The 19420-nt window shown below is 40.5% G+C and overlaps 1 protein-coding gene across 1 annotated transcript; it reads left to right on the forward strand.

Moving 5' to 3' along the window:
• The first annotated feature begins 992 nt into the window (after positions 1-992).
• On the forward strand, positions 993-9104 carry LOC114480335 (carbohydrate sulfotransferase 1-like). The gene is given in 5 exon segments (XM_028474415.1): positions 993-1260; positions 4493-5240; positions 5242-5587; positions 5590-5798; positions 9003-9104. Coding segments are annotated over 4 exon segments (1359 nt in total). The 5' UTR covers positions 993-1260; positions 4493-4538.
• Positions 9105-19420: the final 10316 nt, after the last annotated feature.

Consider the following 19420-nt stretch of genomic DNA (forward strand, 5'->3'; position numbering starts at 1 on the left):
TAGGTTGAATAGAGAGTTAGAGTGAGTATTGAGTAGCTAGTTAGCATAGCATAGATTGTTCATTGGAGAGTTTTTAGTATCGACTAGCCGTGTTTTAACTGCTCCAGGAGCCCCGCCCATAATCCGTATCCTGTGGGGTTTCTCAGGGCTCTGTTCTTGGACCACTTTGGTTCTGCCTCTGTTAGATCTATAAGGACGACTGTTACAGACGCATACACACACAGACTCACACGATCACACACAGCTATATGTACACACTGAACCTGTCGTCCAATTACGGCAGAGAGCAAACATGGCTTCAAATATTGACTAATCTAAACATTATTACAGGAAACAACAAATATTTTTGTTGTCTTTTTGTATGTCTGGAGTCATTTTGTGAGTTTATGTTGTGTTTTTGTTCTCAAAAGGTTTTTCTTCATTGTACTTTTGTTGACATTGTGTGTGTTTATTTTGGGGGCCATGCGTTGCCAGGTCTGATCTAAACTATTACAGGAAGAAATCAATAATAAAAAATAATAATAATCATCATCATCATCATCATAGTTTTCATGCTTTTTTTATTTCCTAAGTAGATATCAGGTAAAAAATCAGATTATATGAACAAATATATAGATTCTTTTTTTTAACCTCAACAATGCAGATTGAACTAAATAAAACAGCTTTGAACAAGTATTGCACATTTTACACAAACACGCTGAAATAATCACCAAATGATACAGAATTTACTTTATTTAATTCAACTTTAAGGTTAAAAATACAGATTTCACACCAACAATGAGATGCTACGGGTCATAAATAGAGAGTTTTGAATGAAACAAAACAGATTTAACGCCACAGTGAACATTTAAATTAAGATTAGAGCAAATGTGTGTGTGTGTGTGTGTGTGTGTGTGTGTGTGTGTGTGTGTGTGTGTGGAGAGAGAGGGGGGGGGGGGGGGGGGGGGGCAGGTGGAAAGGAGGAGGAGCTTGTGGTGGTCCAGACAGTCGGTCCTTCGTCTCTCTCTCACACACACACACACACACACACACACACACACACACACTCAGTGCTGATCATCTTTGTTGTTAGACGCTGCTGCTGCTGCTGCTGCTTCAACGTGTGAATTATTTCTCCTGCTTCTCCTTCATTCTCTTCTTCATCGTCGTCTTTCTTCACCACCACCATCATCTTCATCATCGTCGCCGTGCACGGACTGAACGTGAACGCGCAGCAGAGCGGCTTCATGGACGCGTCATGAGAATAAAAGCATTCATAAGGTTAGTCTTCCTCTCTCTCTCTCTCTCACACACACACACACACACACACTCGTGTTTTTCCTGCAGGATCTTCATCATCTTCATCTTTATCATCATCTCTGTCACTCCATCAGCTGCTCCGTGCGCGCGCGCCGCATTATCCCAAATATTCATTGAAAAAAAAATGGCCTTTTTTATTCTGCTGCCATGGACCGGCTCTTCATCATCATCATCATCATCATCATATGATGATGATGATGATGATGATGATGATCACCATGATGATGAGGAGAAGGTCCTGCTTCTTTATCTTTTATCATTCTTCCTCCTCCTCCTCCTCTTCATCACATCATACTTCATTTTCTCCTTCACGTGACATTGTAAACTCATGATGACCACGTCCGTGCACGAGCTGTGCACATCTCACACACATATGAAGCATGTCACACTCACACGCACGCTCACGGCGGCCAGGAGGAGACCTCAGGTCAGAGAGAGCTTCATCATGGGATGGAGGAGCAGAAGAAGAAGAAGAAGGAAGAGAAGAAGAAGAAGAAAGAAGAAGAAGAGAAATGATTAGAATAACAAAATAAAGTAATGTTATGAAAAGGAAAATATTCACGATGTCCAAACAAACCAAACAAAAATACCAAAAACAACAAGAAAAACACACAAACATCTGTGGGAATATTCTCCAAGTTTCCTCATGTTTGAAAGGAACAGACAGTTAGAATTATAAACACACAATTATTCACAAAAGGACAACAAAATCACACAAAAACAAATAACTGGTGATGAAGACACAAAAAACGCACACAAAACATCAACTTGAATACACAAAAAAATGACAAAGAAGCGAAACACAAAAAAAAACACAAAAAACACAAAAAAAGAACCAAAATGATGAGGAAAAAACAAAAAAGAAGCAAAAACAATTGCAGGAAAAATACAACGAAGAAAAAAAAACATGAAAAACAATATTAGAATAGATTATCCCCAAAACAAGCCACACTACAGAACTCACTCACACGTACTGTCCCTTATAGGGAAAGACAAAACCGGCACATATTGATCAGCTGTTTGTTAATAAATGTGCCTGTGTGGTATTTTGCATCAGAAAACTTAACCCAGAGTTTCTTTCTAGTCATTTGAAATCATATCGAGATTTATATCACCACAGCGAGCTTGTTATGAAATATGAATATGAAACAGTCGCTGCACAGACTGTCTGTAAGTTTGAGAGCAGATGGTACATGTAAAACATGCAGGACAGCAGCTCTCCAGGACCAGGACTGGACATCCTCCTCTCATCAGTCTGTGAAGTTTATCCTGAAAGCGCAGTGTGCTGCTGGTAACCAGTAGTGAATAATTAAAATCCATAATTCAGACCAAAAACAACACTGTTGCTGCAGAAAAAGGAGGAAGAAAAGGACACAGGCAGGAAGCGGCTGACACTGATAAGGCTATATATATGATACATGAATAGAAACATGTCTGTGCTGTAATACAGTAAAATTGTTCATTCTCCCGTCATAGCTAGCCTAAAAGAGGCCTAGAACTAGGGTTTCGTTCCACCCCGGGGGGCACTACCTAGTTAATAATAATAATGTTTGCCATCAAAAGCCCGGTCTCAGTGTTGTTTTTGTAGTTTTACAGTAGGAAACCAATGTTCAGGTGTAACTAAAGCAAAAAAAAAAATGCTTCAAAGTCACTAATAGATTTTTTCAGAAAAAGCCATGTTTCTCAGTTTTTTGTCACAAACTGGTGATTTGTGTGAAACTTGCAGATTACAGAAGAACGAAACAAGCTAGAAAGAAATTTTTTTTATTATTATTAAATTAGAAAAAAAAGCTTAGAACGCAGCATTTTTGACGAAACCACTTCAGAGCCTTCAACAGGGGTAACAAGTCTTTTCAACTGTTCTGTTTTATCTAGACACTTTAGTGCACAAGTTTATCGTTTTTTGCCAATGAAACGACAATAGCAGATAACAAACCTGTAGTTTGTTGGGATATCAGTGACTGGTTTGTCCAACATGTTGATTAGCAATAGCTAGCTCCGTAGTGTCCGACGTTTTGAGCTATTCTTTCACACACTGCTTGATTTTTTTCCCATCGGACTTCGGTGAAGGGTTGCGGACCTTTCCTATCATATTTTCCGACATAAAGAATGCACTTTACGGGTGTTAATCGAGCTTGATCGCTGTCATCAGGTGAAGTTGCGCAGCTTACTCTCCTCCATGTTCACATGTGCGTCGTCATATTGCCTTGATTTTGGCTGTGACTTACTAACATTCTCGATGCTGATTGGTTGAAAATCGAGCTCAACAGTTGTATTTGTCTCAATGCACAGTCAATATAGTGCGCCAATAAATAAAATTTTTTACTTGAACATATTGAGCAAAAGAAAAAGTAGTGCTCTGTTTGGTGGAACGAAACTGAACGACACAGCTCACGTACAACAGCCTGTTTATTAATAATGTATAACCTGACTAATTAAAACATTAACACTCATCAATTACCTGCATTTGTTCTTTCCTTCCTGTTTTTTTTTGTAGTTTTTGGTCTGAATTATGGATTTCAATTCTTCATATTTTTAAAGAATTATTCCTCAATTGTGACGTAAGTTGCTCTCCACAGTTTCTCTGTGATTGTGATTGGTCTGACGCTGCTGACTCCACCCCCTGTCACACGAGCGCGCACACGTAGCTAGGCTGAAATCACTTGGGTGAGTGAATGTGTTTATATCTTGCTAGGGCTCATTCTTTGTCATTTCGACAAATGTCCCACGCACTTCGGTCTAAAAAAGTTCTGAAATTTTTACTAATTGTTCAGTGAATATTCAATAGTCCCACTGTAAATGTTTAGTTTGATCTGATCAATACTTTTTGAGATATGGACAATTTAGTTTTTTACATTTTCAGCTTCCAGTATCTCAGGAACTACAGCACATAGGAAAGTGAAATCACTAAATCTTCTCATCTCAAAAAGTATTCATGAAATCAAACTAAACATCTACAGTGTGGCTATTGAATAATCACAGAACAAATGGTACTATTTTCAGAGATGTTTTCGACCAACCCTTAGGTGAAGCTAACGGAGAGATATCAGGATATATTTATCCAGCTTCGTAGTACAGACTCTTTGTTCTTCAATAATCAGAGTGTAAACACATCCCGTAACGTCACAGACTGTTGGTCATAGTTAGTGGGCGTGGTCTGTGTTATTCATTTGTTCATCTCTCTCTCCTGCAGGGTGGAGTCAGGATGCGCCGCCTTGTCTAAATGAGTTTTTCCAGCCATGCACTGTTCGTGGAAGGCAGTGATCCTGCTGGCCTTGGCCTCCATCGCCATCCAGTACACGGCCATCCGCACCCTCACGTCCAAACCCTTCCAGCTTTGCCAGCTGCCCAGCCCTCAGAACTGCGGCCTCGGCGGAGCCGACACCGATGCTCCCTTTGAGCGTGCCGCCGGCTGTGAGGACTACCCCTTGTTTTCCTTCAATGCCTCTCGCAAAACGCACATCCTGGTCCTGGCCACCACCCGCAGTGGCTCGTCCTTCATGGGCCAGCTGCTCAACCAGCACCAGGACGTGTTCTACCTGTTCGAGCCGCTTTACCACATCCAGACCACGCTCATTCCGCGCCTCTTTCACAGTCGCAACATGGCCGACCGCCGAGTGATGCTGGGCGCAAGCAGAGACCTCCTGCGCAGCCTGTACGGGTGCGACCTGTACTTCCTAGAGAGCTACATCAAGCCCCCGCCCTCCAACCACACCACGGACAAACTGTTCCGGGCCGGGGCAAGCCGGGCCCTGTGCCAGCCGCCGGTGTGCAATGCTTTCGATCCTGCCGACATCAACGTGGAGGAAGGAGACTGCATGAAGAAATGTGCTGCACTAAACTTGACGTTAGCGGCAGAGGCGTGTCGAGAGAAGCGACACGTGGCCATAAAGATTGTACGCGTGCCGGAGATTGGAGACTTACGGGCGTTGGTGGAAGACCCCTCGCCTGAACGTCAAAGTCATCCAGCTGGTCCGAGACCCCCGAGGAATCCTGTCATCACGGATCGAGACCTTCAGGGACACATATCGCCTGTGGCGAATTTGGAGAGCAACGGGGAGGCGGCCGTACAACCTTGACCTGAGTCAGCTGACAGTGGTGTGTGAGGACTTCTTCAGCTCAGTGTCCACGGCCTTCAGCCACCCCTACTGGCTCAAGGGAAATACCCTGCTGGTCCGCTATGAGGACCTGGCCAGGAACCCGCTCCTGAAGACCAAGGAGATCTACGAGTTCCTTGGTCTCCCCGTGGACAAGAAGGTGGAGGAGTGGATTCACGCCAACACGCGGGAAGCAGTGAACCCTCGGCCAAACACAAGTTTGGCACGGTGCGTGACTCGGCGGCTAACGCAGAGAGCTGGCGTCTGAAGCTGTCCTACGACATGGTGGAGTACATGCAGTCGGTGTGCCACAAGGCGCTGCGTCAGCTGGGCTACAGGGCAGCACGGTCGGCCGCAGAGCTCAAGAACATGTCCCTCTCTCTGGTCCAGGACCGGACTTTTGTCCTCCTTCATGAGCAGAGACTATTTTTATATATTTATAAGTGCTGCTTATTTCCTCCTCTCACCTTTCATTCCTGGAGTTTGCACTAAAGACGGAGAAGGCGCAGAAGAAAAGGGTCGGCAACCGCCATTAACGCATCAATTCCTGTTATACGTTACAGTCTGGGCAACTAGAACAGAGATGCTCAGCATTGCTGGGTGCGGTTTATCAGCCTCTGTAATCAAATGTTTTCATCGGTTTTTACACGTTTTCATCTGTAATCAAATGTTTTCATCTGTTTTTACGTTTTCATGTTTTCATCTGTTTTAGGAGCTGTTTGTGAGTTTTTACCCTTTTTTTTCCTAGCTGTTACATGTTTTACCACTTTTTTCCTTGTTTTCATATTTTTCAACCTATTTTCACCTGTTTCATGTTTACTTTGTTTTGATAATTTTTTTTTCACCAGTTTCTACATGATTTATTGCTGTTTTTACATTCTTACTTTTTTTACTCTTACTACTTTCATAATTTTTCACCTTTTCTATGTTGTTTTTTTTTTTTTTTTACCTTTTCTCGCTATTTTCACCAATTTTTCTCAGTGTGCACACATTTGTTTTTATGAAATTTTGAAACACAACAAATAGTCGTGACGTTAGAGGGGCAGAATACTTGAAACTTGTAAAACATCACTGTTGTTCTGCTCCAACTGGTGTCCGTGTTTACTGATGACTCAGTTACTCTTATGTTAAAGACCTGCTTGGTTTGTGGACGATAGAGGAGGCGCTAAAGAGCCGCGTGTGGCTCTTTAGCGCCTCGTGCTGCCGACCCTTGCTTCAGGAAAATAGTAATGAGTCGCTAACAGCACATGTTAAAGACGGAAGGACGTTTTCATGTCGTCACCAGCTACTTTGTCTGTCTGATTAAACTTATTTTGAAGAGTTTTCAGTGCAGATTTAAACCTGATCCCTGAGCGCACTGAGCGCGCTCCTGTGACGACGTGGGATTGGACAGATGCTGCGTTTGCATAATAATCTCTGAGGTCAGATTAACGTGGTTTCAAAGATGATTAAGGCGCTTATCATTTGTTCACTGGTTTTATTAAATCATCTGTTCAACACTCAGCATTCACTAATTCATAACCTGCTGTGTCCACAGTTAGCTTAGCATCTGTGTTTATTATAGCAGAGCATGGATGGACCCTGCCCTGGGCCCCGAGCCTCAGGTTGGACATAGAACAGTCTGCTTTACTGGTTTATTAGTTTACTGGTTGAACCAGAGACACACACTGGTCCTCTTCTTACTCCACTCTTCATCCTCCTCTTCCTTCCTCCCTCTCCTCACTACATATCATTTAGAATAAGATCATCTGTTTTCCTGTTGTTTCTGGTGCTTTCTGATGATGTCATCATGTGACCTTAATGATGTCACCCTGTGTGAACCCATGACTCAGCAGAAACACATGGACGCCATCACAGTGTGAAAGAAACTCACATCAGTGAAACAGAAGGATTTATAACCAATGCTTTTTAAAACATTTACTCACACACACACATTCACACCAATGGACAGAGCTGCTATGATAGGTGCAGCTGGTCAACCAATGAGAGAAACTCAGGGGTTAGTGTGTTGCTCAAGGACACTTCAACACACACAGACAGACAGACAATAGATGCGTTGTCCTGAGCCAAAGAAATGTAAAAACACAGAGATTAAGACACCGAACCAAACTAAAGTAAGAGTCAGAGCTGTAACAGAGAGAAACCTTTAGGTATTAGACACATTTAGTGATACACACACACACACACACAGAGAGAGAGAGTGTGAGGTGTGAAGTCACAGGTGAATCATCACATTTGCTCGTTGGAGTGTTTCTAATGAAATGCTGAGCGAGCTTTTCCTCAGCAAATAAATAAATAACTCTCACTGAGGAGCCATTGATGGAGCGAGCTAACGTGGTTATAGGTGTGTGTGTGTGTGTGTGTGCGTGTGTGTGTCAGTCCTGCTTATGTCACTGTGGTCAGCTGTGGCTCCATCGTTCAAATTCTCCCTATGGCCTCAAAAACTGAAATTAGATTAACTCACACACACACACACACATACACGCACACATACACACAAACATACACATACACACACACACACACACACACACAGGCACAAGCAAACAAATGTGAGCTATAATGTACCTAACATTTGTTCCTTTTCATTCACTACAGATTAAATAAGTATTTATACATATGAGTGTGTGTGTCATAAACACATAAAGAATAGATCTGTTCCTACATGCGCAGATTGTGACCTGTTGTGTGCTGTTAGCATTAAGTGTAGCTGCATCCTGTCTCAGGGTAAACCACAGCTCAGAGTTCACAGTGAACTGGAGCAGACAATGAAACATTCAGAAAGTCAGAGAAGAGGAAACGATGAGTGACCACCAGCAGACTGAGTTAGGAAATCAGTAAAATTATATAACATAAGCAAGAATATATGAATGTAGCAAGAGAAAGGACAGGAGGAGTTAAGTGAAGCTTCGCTAAGTTAAGTTAGATAATGAGATGAGAAGCAGCTTCTGAAGTTAAAACAGTGAGAGAAGAAGAAGGAACGAGTGAGTTCTGATGAAAGGATGAAAAGAAGAAGGTAAGTTTCCCACAGACGAGGTTAGCACAGTGTGAATCATCAGAATCAGACTCAGAGTGAGCTGAGCTCTGCTTTTAGAAACACATTATATACCAACAAACACACTGTGATATATAAAGGTAGAAACAGAACATTAATGTTAAACCAGAGGAGGTGGCACCCGGCTTTCCTTAAATCCTGGATCACTGTAGGAATGTTTAACGTCATGCTCTAATATATTATATATTATCTATTTAAGAAGTTCATTACCATCACATTTATACGTTTAAAAAGTCTTCTTTTTTATAATTTAACTTTCTATTTTCATCAGTTTGATTCCAAAGAAAAAAAAAATTCACTCCCAAAAGACTCTTAGCCCTGCCCCTTTATCCTTTGACTCTGCCACACACTAAGCTAACATTTGTCATAATGTACAATAAACATCAAGATGCTATGCTACAAGCAGCAAATGCTCTAGCAGTTTGGACAGGGTGCACGTTGCTTAAATAGACAATTGCTCTTGTGGCTGTGGGGAGGAACCCAGTTGCCTTGTCAGCAGGTGTCTTAAGATCACAAGCGTTTCGCCCCTTAACCTGTACACTTCACCTTAGTGGGGCCGCAAAGACAACACTTCACCTGCAGAGGAGTTCCAGCCACGATCTTTTGCTAGCCACCCCATCTTGAGCTTCCCTCAGCTGCAGAGGCTCTCCTAAGGCTTTCTTCGTCTCTCTTGGTTCTATACCAATCTTTTGAAGAAAGTGTTGCACGGATGATGAAGAGAACCCGCGGCAGCCTACTTCGATAGGGAACAGGGCTGCATTCCAATCTCTAGAGAGGGCTTCGTCTATGAGGTCTTGGTACTTCAACTTCATAAGTTTGTGGGCTACTAAAAGTCTTTCTTCCCTGTAAGCTCCGTAACCACAATTGACTTTGTGCTTCTTGACAAGAAGATCATGTTGGGGCGGAGTGAAGTGACTGCTATTTCATTTGGGAAAACAAGCCTTCTCTTTAAGTCTACTTGCATTTCCCAATCAGTTGCACGGTGCAAACTAGAGGGCAGGCTGTTGTTTGACATTTTCTGCTTGGTCTTCTCCCCCTGTCTGAGAAATGTGATGCCCTTCGTTTTTGCTGCTTGGCAGGCATTTGCTCTCACTCTTTGATTCTCTGCCCACTTGGCGATAACAGAGAGGACTTTATCATGCCTCCACCTGTAGCAGAATGTGGTTTAGGCTGCATGGGTTTTTGCTACACATTCTACAGGATGAGTCCTCTTCTTTACCCCAGATCTTAATGTTCTTTGGTGTTGGCAAGAGATCTGCTTGAGCAAAGAAGGAAAGAGAGTCTGCCCTGGTCGGTGCTCCAAAGTTCTTTCCAGGATAGTGAGTGCTCGAACGCCTGGTCCCATTGTGTCCACTGGCCCTGGGAGGCGAGGCCCACCGCTTTCAGACACTGATCGTCTTCGGCTGTTTCTCTTACCCTCTGCATTACAAGATCTTGTTTACTCTGGTTGTTGACTTTGTTTCATCTTCTGGTCTTGTAATGACCAAGGCCAAGTCGTCCTTGGTACAAAACACCAACAAACTTCTGGTGCTTCCAATATGACTCAGACTCTTTGACTGCTTTCTGAGGCCTCCATTTCCTGTCAGTCTTAATGGTAAAGCAGGAGTGCCTGACTTTCTTGTCTTTTGACATGAGCAATGTGGTAATCGCTCTCGCTTTGGTGGCTTTAAACTCCTCCACCACTGATGTGACTGGCAGATGGAGCTTGGAGATTCTGCTATACAAGTTAACTGAACTGAAGGCTAGAGGGACACCTAGTCACCTTCTCACAAACTTGCTATAAAGTCTTTCCATTGCTTGCACTTGGGTCGTGGAAAAGTCGTAGAGCAGGAAAGGCCACTGCAGGCGGAAAATGATGTTGTACTGGAAGCACCACACCTCGAACCTACCTAGCAGATAGCTGTTGTTTGCCTTGAGCCAATTGTTTAGCTGCACAATAGACACTTGTCGGTTTCTGCCGTAATTTAGAGAACTGTCATAGGTTTTTCATAGACACACGGATCTCCTGGCTCTGTATAGTTGGAATCTCCAGCCCTTGAATGGAGAAGGTAAATAAACCAATATTAAATCTTAACGTGTTGACTATAATAACATAGTAGTAGTAGTAATAATGATAATGATAATGATAATAATAATACAAATACTAATAATGATAATAATAATGATGTAAAAGGTGACATTGAAACATCATCTACACAACCAGATGATTATTTACACAATAAAAACAGATATACACATTTTCATTCCTGCTTTGTTAGTTAGTTAGTTTGGTAATGTGCTTCTCAGTCCACTGGGGGCAGTGTGAGCTGATTTATTTATTATCTATTTATTAGTGAGACAACAACAACTATAAAACATATACAAAATGTTAAAAGTTGAGGCTACATACTTAACATAGCATTTGTTCATACAAACATCTGAATGTTCGTTTTGTGACTTGCACAATAGAATAGAGATTTTAGTGCAAGGGCAGGTCATACAATTCAAACAGAGGACATTATGATGATGTAGCAAGTGATGCTAACGAGGAAAAGCTAACACAAACTATGCTGTAGCTTTATGATGGTGACTGTCACTGCCCAATACTGTCACAGAACCGATCCTTTTAAACGCATTCGTGCAACGCGTCTACACCTGGTCGGCCTGCTAAAAAGAATTCGAAATTTATGTTTTGAGTTAATTCCAATTTATTTTGGTTTGTATCTTATTTTTCTGCTTGGTTTTTGATTGTCAATGTTGTGTATTGTGTTTTTTATCTGGTTTTTTTTTTTTGGTTTTTTTTATTTTGTTTTGTTTTTATTAACAAATTAAACACCACAAAACACTGACATATTTAAATGTGCACTATTAAAATATATAATGTTTACATTCATATATCTTGTTCCAGCAGCTAAGGATTGCGAGTGAAAGGATTGTGAGTGAAAGAAGTGACATAGTCTACGCGCATGCGTTGAAAGGATCAGAAAGGATCCGGTACGTGAAAATATTGGGCACTGACCGCGTTTAGCAGCTGAATTCTTCTTCTATGGATCTGTACATCACTGTATCCCTACAGTGTATAGAAAACATGACCCTCAACACAAACCCATAAAGTAACACAAAGAACTACAAATAATACACATTTTTCACACTAATTCACTGTGATTGGCTAAGAGGACTCTATGGCTCACTGTGATTGGCTAACTGGACACAGATCAATACCGACAGCACAGGAGGGATTGAAAGTGTTCCCAAAAGTCAAAGTTCAGATGTTAGCGCTGACCTGAGGAGCCACCACACACGGGAGAGTCAGATGTCCACACCTGTGATCACGTTATTGATCCTGGATCAGATCCAGTAACACATTCAGTTGCATCTCATTATCATTAATCAGCTCCTTCTTTATTTTTTGCTGGTTTTCTTGTTCTTTTATTGTTGTTTTCTGGCATTAACCAGCGGCTGGTTATTATTATTGTTGAATGCAGAATGTCTGCAGTGAAGTAGAGCTCCATCTCTCTCTTTCTATATATATATATATATATACAGTATATATCTATCTCTCTTTCTCTCTCAGGTGTTTTATCTATTCTTCCTCCTCTCATCTTTGAATCATTCATGCTCTGAGCCTCAACATCTCAGAGCACTAGACACACACACACACACACACACACACACACAGGCACACACACACACACAGACACAAGCAAACAAATGTGAGCTATAATGTACCTAACACACACAGTGTACATTTGTGTGTGTGTGTGTGTGTGTGTGTGTGTGTGGTGTGTGTGTGTGTGTGTGTGTGTGTGCGTGTGTGTGTGTGTGTGTGTGCGTGTGTGTGTGTGTGTGTGTGTGTGTGTGCGTGCGTGTGTGCGTGCGTGTGTGTGTGTGTGTGTGTGTGTGTGTGTGTGTGTGTGTGTGTGTGTGTGTGTGTGTATGTATATGTCATGATTGTGTTGCTCTGACATGGGTGGTAGACCAAATATTTACATACACTTTGTAAAAAGACAGATTTTTTTTCTCACAGTGTGACATGAATCATAATAAACTTTTTCTGTTTTAGGTCAAGTAGGATTTTTCTTATATGACAGAAATAATGTTTACTTATTTTTTATTTTATTTTTTACTTTTTGCAGAATCATTAGTTTCCTTACATATTATTAACTTTGTTCTGTTTCCTTTAAACTATATGAGGGTTAGTATTCTAGTGGATGTAAAGTTCTGGTTTTGCAAAAAGAAATAAAAAAAAAAAAAATGCATAAACAATTAATTTTCACAATTTTCTCATTATTTCGACAGTTAAAAAATAAAAATAATTTAAAACAAATCTAGTTTACTTAAAACAAGGAAAGTTTATTATGATTTTATGTTCACACAGTGAACTTTTCATACAAAGTGTATGTAAATATACGGTTTCACCTGAATGTGTGTGTGTGCGTGTTTGTATCACAAGGTTGTGAACGTGTAGCTATGTCATGTGGAAACAGAGTGTGTGTGTGTGTGTGTGTGTGTGTGTGTGTGTGTGTAGTGTGTGTATCTGAGTGTGTAGCTCAGTGTGTGTTTTGTTCTGCTGATAAAGCTCCATTAGCTCCATGTGCTAACGACACAGATGAGGATGAGGATGAAGTTCTGGAGTCTTCCTCACAGTGAAGTGTGTGTGAGAGGAACTTCTTCTTTCCAGGGACTTTTTATCATTCCTGCAGCGTTGTAGTGCAGTGGAAGCCTGAGTGAATTATAGATGCTCTGACCTACTTATGGTCCACGCTAACGCTAATGCTAACACAGGAAGGCCTTCACCAACTAACTCCCCAGGACTGATTCATCAGCTCCAACACACACACACCCCCTCCTTAGGAGAGAAACACAGAGACATAATCAGACTGTCCGTGTCCCCACTAAGGACAGAAAACACCAGATCATCCTCTGTTTTATCAGATGATCGTAAATGATAAAGTTGTTCAATATTTATGACCCAAACTCCTCGTGTGCGTATGTGGGTGTGGGAGGGGAAGTTTATAGGGGGTGTAGTTTATAGGGGCGTGGTTTGTAGGGGATGTAGTTTATAGGGGCGTGGTTTGTAGGGGGCGTAGTTCATAGGGGCGTGGTTTGTAGGGGATGCAGTTTATAGGGGCGTGGTTTGTAGGGGATGTAGTTTATAGGGGCGTGTTTTATAGGGGTTGTAGTTAGTTTCCATCTACAGCTTGAACCGGTGGTTGTTTTCTGTGGTGGAACTACTGCCCCCTTATGGACTGGATTTGTTCACTAGATTTATGTTATTTCAAACAATAGACTAAAACCTCACAAATACACACACAAAGTCATTTTGTGATTATTTTGTGTATATTTGGTGTCATTTTGTGTAATTTTATTTGTCATTCTGCATGTTTTTGGAGTCATTTGTGTGTTCCCTTTGGGGAGCTGCAGATATTGGGACGGAATCGGCTGTTATCTATGTCTGCATTAGAGCGAGCTCTTTTACATTATCATTATATCTAAACACATTCCTATCGCGAGCGCCAACAGTGCTAACAGTGCTAATAGCTAATGTCTTGTGTCAGGATGTGATCCCATGGTGTTCTGGCAGAAGTGGAGCACAGTGAGGGTCGAGCTCTGCAGGTGAAATCAAAGCCAATTACTGCTGTGGTTAGTGTTGGAGCGACGTGATTGGACAATGAGCTTTCCTCCCTCTGAGATGTTTCAGCTTCAATCTGTCACAGAGAACTGATGTGTGTGTGCGTGCATGCGTGTGTGTGGTACAGAGGTAGCAGTGAGCTAACCAAACACGTGGAACTGATCGCTACATGCTAAGCTAGCACAAACATGTGCGACAGATGGCTATGTGCTAAGCTAACCAAACATGTGGGACAGGTGGCTATGTGCTAAGTTAACCGAAAAAGGGGGACTGGTTGCTATGTGCTAAGCTAACTGAAGCATTTCGGACAGGTGGCTACATGCTAAGCTAACCCACACGTGGGACTGGTGGCCACGTGCTAAGCTAACTCAAGCATGTCGGACAGGTGGCTACATGCTAAGCTAACTCACATATGTGGGACTGGTGGCTACGTGCTAAGCTAACCAAACATGTGGGACTGGTTGCTACTTGCTAAGCTAACCAAGCAATTAAAACCAATAGCATTGTAGTACATGCTAAGTTAATTCAAATATGTGGGACTGGTGGCTACGTGCTAAGCTCATCGAGCAATTAAAACCGATAGCTATGTAGTACATGCTAAGTTAGTTCAAACATGTGGGACTGGTCGCTACGTGCTAAGCTAACCAAGCAATTGAAACCGATAGCTATGGAGTACATGCTAAGTTAATTCAAATATGTGGGACTGGTGGCTACATGCTAAGCTAACCAAGCAATTAAAACCAATAGCTATGTAGTACATGCTAAGTTAATTCAAATATGTGGGACTGGTGGCTACATGCTAAGCTAACCAAGCAATTAAAACCAATTGCTATGTAGTACATGCTAAGTTAATTCAAATATGTGGGACTGGTGGCTACATGCTAAGCTGACAAACATGTATAGTATAATGTTCTCTGTATGTAGGTCCTTCAGTCACAGAGGAAGAAACACATTTTCCATCTCAATACGTGGAACACACAGACTCATCTTCATGTTTCCTTCTCCCTCACCTGAAAGGTAAACGACATGTTTGGAAGGAAATGAAACGTTTGTTGCACAGACTGAAGGAAAAAGCTCTAAAAGATGTAGAGATGTTTTTAATCTTTCCAGTTAATCAGCTGCACATTAATGTGACTTCATGAAGGATTAAGATCATGTTTGTTCAGTCAGTCCTTTCACTTTGTTAATCCTCAGCATGACTCAGCAAACAGCCCCACTGGATTTCCTTATTGACCCAAATCAACCAAGTGAAGTGGATGACTTCAGACTCAGCGTTTGCACCTCGGCACACACACATGGACACACATGCACACACACAAACACATGCACACACACTCACCTAACAGCTTTGTGGCTTCACCCGCAGCATTCATTTTATCTGTGTTGCCAGGTTGGGTGGTTGACTGTTTGGTTAACTTTAAAATCAATTTTGTAAGTTTAAAAACAATGAATGCAGATAGTGTGAATGTCCTGTAGGTTTAGTAATGTTTGTTTTATTTTTTACATTTTTATCTACCAACCCTGACAGAAAGGGTCACAGATGCATGTTTTTCTGCCCGACAATAATCTTGTCCGCCATCCGTCAGCTCTCAGTGTTGTCCTCAAATGTTCCTGAGATGTGGAGCTTTGTTTAAACACTGTGAGAGGATGACTCATCATGACCTTGAAGAACATCTGATGCCTTTGTAAAGATTGTGAGTCTCAGTGAAAGCTCGTCAGGAATTAATGCAGCCTGAAATAAAAAATATAACTTTCTCTTACACCGTCATCACGTACGTCATCAACTGAGGAATACCAGTATAAACTAGTACAAACAAATATAACCTTTGTGAACCAGTATAAACCAGTGACAACCAGTACAAAATAGTATGATCAGTGTAAACTACTATAACCAATGTAAACCAGTATATAAACCAATATAACCAGTATAAATTAATATACAGTAACCAGTGTAAACCAGTTTAAACCAGTATAACCATTGTAAACCATTATAAACAGTATAAACCAGTATATACCAATATAACCAGTGTAACCCATATAAACCAATATAACCAGTTTGAACCAGTGTATAACCAGTATAAACCAATATAACCAGTGTAACCAGTTTAAACCTTTGAAACCAGTGTAACCGATATAGACCAATATAAACCAGTTTAAATCAGTATAACCATTGTAAACCTTTATAAGCAGTGTAAACCAGTATATACACCAAAATTTACCAATATAACCAGTATAAAACAAAATAACCAGTATAAACCAGTTTAAATCAATATAACCATTGAAAAGTAAGTACAGAGATGTACTCCCACGCATCAGGTGCTAAAGAAATATGCTACGCTAATGCTAACATTAGCTTACTAGCTATTGTAATCTACATGCTACTCATGTACAAACCTCATAGCAAATGTTAAATGTGATGTATTTGTTGCCAATATTGAACTTTTTTATTTATATTTCTGTATAGATAATTGCTATCAGTTAGTTCTGTAAAAATAATGTTGGACAATATCGGCAACAAGCTAATATCGTTATTGTAAGCTTAGTATCGGATGTCGTATCATCTCATGAACTTTGTATATTGCCTCAACTAGTCCCTACTCAGCGGCTCAATGAGGGGGCGGGGCTTCACTCTCTGCTGGACAATGATTGGTTTAATTCCTTCATGGAAAAGTGGGAGGAGCTTATTAATCAGCTCCAAGCCTGCAGCTGTTTGAGGTTCATTTACAGTTGATAGAACACACACACACTCACACACACACGATAAAGCCACATGATCAATACTCAGTTACTCAGTGCATGGTGTGTGTTTCTCCACATAATAACTCTTCTTCTGCTGCTCTAATGATGTTTCATGTCTTTGTCTAGTTTTGTGACTCTATAATAATCTGATGATGAATAAATGTGATCAGATTAGATTAGATTAGTGTGTGAATGGAACCATGAGATCAACAACCCTCTGCATTGTTAGCCAATCACATGGTGACCTCATTTGATTACATGATGCACTCAGCAGAAACATTTATTACATTTAAAGCTTGAAACAAAGGGAAATGTAGTCCATCTACCACAAAAACTACAAATGATCTCATGTGTTGTCCTTTGTGTGTGTGTGTGTGTGTGTGTGTGTGTGTGTTCCATCGATGTGATCAGAGCCTATTTTCCTCCCGCTGACCTTTGACCCTCACACTGTTCACCCGTGACAGGACAAACACACTCTGACCTCCATGTTTCCTGTTCTAAACACACACAGATCTACTATAGACAGGACATTAGTAGTTCAGAACATAGGCAATGTTTATCACAGGGGGCGGGGCCACAAACATGTGATTGTATCTGATCTGAGGGTCACATGATCAGCATTCATGCCAATCAATCAGAACATTAATACAGGACACTACAAAGAAGAGTTTATATTTGTTGATTTTCTGGGTCAGTTTGTGTATATTTGTCGTCTTGTTGTGTTTTTGTTTTTAATCATTTAGCATACTTTTCTGTATTTTTAAATCACATGTACATAGTTCCGTTGTAACTTTGTCTAGTTTGTGTGTTTCTTTTATTTCTTGTCATGTTTTTGTTTTCCTCTTGTGTGTTCTTTAAGTTATTTTGTGTATTGTTTCTTATTACCATTCTAACTTCTTGAATTTACTTTTATTTATTTGTATTTTTTTTTTTGGGGGGGGGGGGGGGGGTCCTCCGGGCTGCTGGTTGCTTATGTTTGATTAGAGGCTTTGCTCATGGGTTCCCAGTGATGACCCAGTGGATTTGATCCAGTAAACATTGGCATCTGAATCTAAAGATGAGCCAATGCCTCCCCCTAGTGGACAGACTGTGAGGTTAATGTTTACTTTATAACACAAATGGATTAAAACAATAAAAAATACACAGAAAAACTACATGAATAAATACACTAAATGATAAAATACACTAAAAAAGAACATTTAATACACAAACTGTGTGTTTGATATCTTTCATCATTACAAAATACGTGTTTGTTTAGAGTACATTAAAAAGTATAATTTAATGTATTATATGATATGACACTTTCTTATTCATTATGTGCAAAAGCTGTTCTTGATTTGACATTTAATGTATAAGAAGAAAAAGACATTGATCCAGAGTCAGTGTTTTCATTTGGATCTCCTCCAAAATGCAGTGGAATCTTCTATGGCCTAAAGTCTGTGTTTGAGTCACATTTGGTCAAAATCCGTGAAGACATTTTAATGTAATCCTGATAACAAACAAATAATAAACAAATAAACACTGGTGAAAATATGAGCTGTAAACATGGACATAAAATGCTTTAAAAGATTATGAATGCAATTTAAGATATAATGAAAAAATTCAAGAACAAAACATGTTCATAAATATTATACATCATACAAAATAACGACATTTTAGAAATTAAATTAGAAATATAATCATACAATTTTTTTTGAAATATATTGTTTTATTTATGATTTTGGGTCCTTAAATACAGAAAATATCATCAGCTCGAGTCTCTGTAGAGAATATCTGAATATTAGTTACTTTGTGTGAATATGTGAAGTGTGTGTATGAGATGCACACACTGTGATAACCATGTGTTTATGGAGCAGCACACACACACACACACACACACACACACACACACACACACACACACACACACACACACACACACACACAGCTCTGTATGTGTGAAAGTTTCTCCTGTGAGCCTTCAGACCAGGAGCAGGGATTAAAGGACAGCTTTGTGCCCTTCATGTGACCTTCAGGGTGTCAGACTGTGACCTTTGTTGACCTCAGCCTCACTGAAACCTCCATTAATCTGCAAACACAAACCGAGGACAGGATGAATAAAAAGACACAAAACACACACAAAGAGACACAAAAATAAACTTGAAGTCAAGTTTAATTCACGTCATTCTTTTGTTTCCATAACTAAAGTTAATAAGTAGTAATTAGTTACTCAACTATAGATTAGTAACCAGGCTGTATAAGAGTCACATATTGTTGGTCATCCTTTCATTCATTACAATAGTTCACTGAGAAATCCTGCTTCAGGACTAATTAATGACTCTCTGTAATTAGTCGCGCAATCACTTTTACAATCCCTTAAAATAACCTTACATGCAGAAATCTCACACACACACACACACACACACACACACACACACACACACACACACACACACACACACACACAAACACACACTGTTACTGTGATTAATCTGGGACTCGCTACAATCTCCTCTAAGGGATTAAAAGTGGGATCGTTGTTAAAGCTCTGCTTACATGAAGCAATCCTAACATAACACACACACACACACACACACACACACACACACTGCACGAAGCTCAGTAATCAGATGAGGAGAA

Source organism: Gouania willdenowi, chromosome 3 (genome assembly GCF_900634775.1).
Source record: "Gouania willdenowi chromosome 3, fGouWil2.1, whole genome shotgun sequence".
In the NCBI taxonomy this organism is placed as follows: domain Eukaryota; kingdom Metazoa; phylum Chordata; class Actinopteri; order Blenniiformes; family Gobiesocidae; genus Gouania; species Gouania willdenowi.